Source organism: Cyprinodon variegatus, unplaced genomic scaffold (genome assembly GCF_000732505.1).
Source record: "Cyprinodon variegatus isolate N-32 unplaced genomic scaffold, C_variegatus-1.0 Scaffold373, whole genome shotgun sequence".
NCBI classification, from domain to species: domain Eukaryota; kingdom Metazoa; phylum Chordata; class Actinopteri; order Cyprinodontiformes; family Cyprinodontidae; genus Cyprinodon; species Cyprinodon variegatus.
This window is the reverse complement of record NW_015150826.1, coordinates 139265-142017: the sequence shown is the minus strand read 5'-3', so window position 1 is coordinate 142017 and position 2753 is coordinate 139265. Positions and strand designations below refer to the sequence as shown.

General features: G+C 45.2%; 1 protein-coding gene across 1 annotated transcript in view; it reads right to left on the bottom strand.

The window, feature by feature from the left end:
* The window catches only part of mstn (myostatin), a 2859-nt gene extending 1466 nt beyond the window's left edge, over window positions 1-1393 (bottom strand). Inside the window, exons 1-2 of the mRNA XM_015386642.1 lie at window positions 1066-1393; window positions 526-896 (exon numbers count right to left, since the gene is read on the bottom strand). Of these exons, the coding sequence (XP_015242128.1) occupies window positions 526-896; window positions 1066-1393 (699 nt within the window). The remainder of the gene's footprint in view (window positions 1-525; window positions 897-1065) is intronic.
* Window positions 1394-2753: the final 1360 nt, after the last annotated feature.

Genomic DNA, 2753 nt, shown 5'->3' with positions numbered 1-2753 from the left:
TTTGAATGTCAGCAGACAGCAAGAAGCCTCCCAGATCTCCAGATGCATTTGAGATTAAAAAAAGTACTCCAGAGTGTTGTTCAGCATGGGGGTGAGTAGAAAATGAAGGCTAATTATGTTTTGGGTGTACTATTCCTTTAACAAAGCTACTGCTGGTCTCAGAATCTACTGATCTAGGCACAGCTAGGGAAATCAGTGATATACATCCACCATCATGATTATCTGACTGCTATGTCCCCTGTGCCTGCTATGCTATGAAGAAAAGTGCCCTATTTTGGGTCTGATTCAAAGATACTGGTAGTCGGTCAGATTCACAGGGAGCTAAACCTGATCTACAGCATCATTTGGCTGCCAAAGGGAGGATAGAATTGGGACTGAGGGAAAAAGGAGGGATGCTTGGACTTTTCAATATCTGTGCCACACTTTGGACAGCCCTGGCCAAGTGCATGCTGGATGCGGGAGGAAAGTGACGAAAGGAAGAACTTTGGGGGCTTTCTACTGTGAAACCAGTATAAGTTTTCTCACCAGTCCCTCCTCTCCAGGCTCTGCAGAGGTCACGGCCAGATCTTCTCCTCCAGGGTTAAAACCCTTGATCTCCAGCCCATAGCTGTCCTCCGGCTGCCGCAGCCAGGCCTGCAGCAGGGATTTGATGTCAATGCTCTGCCAGGAGCTGGCTCCAGCTTCAGTGTCAATCTTCAGGGAGCGGACCCGCACCCTGGTGGTGTTCCCCTCCCTGGCCGGCCTGAGGCGTGACACCTGGAGGAAGACACTGGTGTGGATGTTGGATGGACGCAGGTGAACCCACAGCTGTGCGCTCAGGATGTTCTTAGGCTGGATCTTTGGACTCAGGCTGAACAGGCAGCAGGAAGACATCTCCTCTGGGGAGACGGGACCTGCTACAAGAAATAAGTTGATATATTTGAAAAGTTTCACATTAAAGTTAACAATCTTATTGCTCTAAAAAGAACCAAACTCGCATGATTTATGCAACAACATTTACGCACGGGCTGCGTTTTGACTGGAAAAGTATTGCAGCTAAAACGCAGAAGCAGGAAATGCGTTTACGCTTTGTTGCCATGGTGATAATGGTCTCGGTAGTGGTGTGCTCCGCGTCCTCCACCCGTGGGTCGTACTGGTCCAGCAGCTGTGTCAGAGGAGGCGCCTTGGGGATGAGCTGGCGGATCATGTCCCTGCTGATGTTGGGCGCCTGCTCCAGCCGCAGGATGCTGAGGATCTGGGACCTGATGCTGTGGAGCCTCAGCTGCTTGCTGTGTTCTCGGAAGTCGCAGGCTGAGCACTGCTCCAAGCCGTCAGAAAGCAGCTCGGAGGTCTGGTTCATCTCCATGGTGCAGCCTGCAGAAAGGATGGCGGTGAAAGAGAGTAAGAGGAGCATCCTGCAGAGAGGAAGGAGAGAGCGATGTGACTCTGAAGTGAGGCTGGTCTCAGGACTTTATGATTGGCTGCAAAATATGTTTTTTTTTTATTTTTTTCCCTCTTTGTGTGGAAGTGATATTTAAAGAGGCAGCAGGAGTTTCAAACTATTTATTGGTCCAATTTAAAAAGACAGACCAGCTGAGAAAAACATATTGATCACCTGGTTCTTCTGGAGAAGAGTGTTTGTTTTAGATCACAGGTAAGTAAGGAAAGGAAGAACCTGAAAGAAGCAGCAAGGCTCTGCAAGCACTGAACCAGTTAAGCAAAGTGGGTGGGGAGGCTGCCAGTCCATCACTGAGACACAACCATGTACACACAGAGTTACAGCTAAGGAAAGTTTTAGAGAGAAAAAAAGGCTTAACAATCTAGGGGTTTGGATATTGGAAGGAAATCAGAGTGAAACCATACAGAAAGACACCAAGCTGGATTTCCCTTGGGGAAAGCAATGGGGCAACATCGCCACCAGAGGGGAGTGTTGCTTGCCAAGTGTGTCCTAAATAGAGTTTAACCCACTTTATTTTCTTTAATTTTAACCTTTTCCAGTGTAAATGTTGACTTTAGAGTAAAAAAAACAAAAACAGGAAGACTTTGTCTTAAATGCTAAGTTAGAAGCAGGCTAGGATGCGCTGAGCTTGATGAAGGAAAATATTGAAAAGCATACACATTTATATTATTTTACATTTGACAAATAAATTGTACATGGAAATGTACAATTGGTTGACTTGGTTTTATTAGGCAAACATACTACCCACAGCAACTCTCTGAACTGGATTAAAATAAGTTTATTTTAAATGAATCACTATTAAAATATGAAACTGACAGAGATTCTCTCAATTCCCCATTTAAACTTACTGCAGTTCCTCGTGATGTCGCTCTAGGTGTGGCAACTGGTTTTGCCTGCTAACCAAAGCAGGGTATCGTCTGCATACAGGAAGAAGGTCAAGGAAATATTCTCCACCTGACAGCAACATGCCAAAAAGATGTCTTAGGACAGAGTTGGGGAATGTCGCTGTCCTACAGCTTTTACATGTGTCCCCACTCCAACAAACCTGACTAATTAATGGTTAATGGTCAGGCCTCTGCTAAACCCACCGACAGGCCAAGGAGGTAACTTTTATTTCTAATATGTTGTAAGAGTAAAAGCTGCAGGACAGTGGCACTCGAAGACAGATGTTGCACACCCCTATCTTAGGAGATCAACTTTCAGCCCATAACAGCTTAATCTTTCCTGCAATATAAGCTCTAACCTTTTTTTTTTTTATTGTTTTTTGTCACAGTCTTGGTTTTGTTATGTTTATTTAGAGTATTCAGTTTTACTT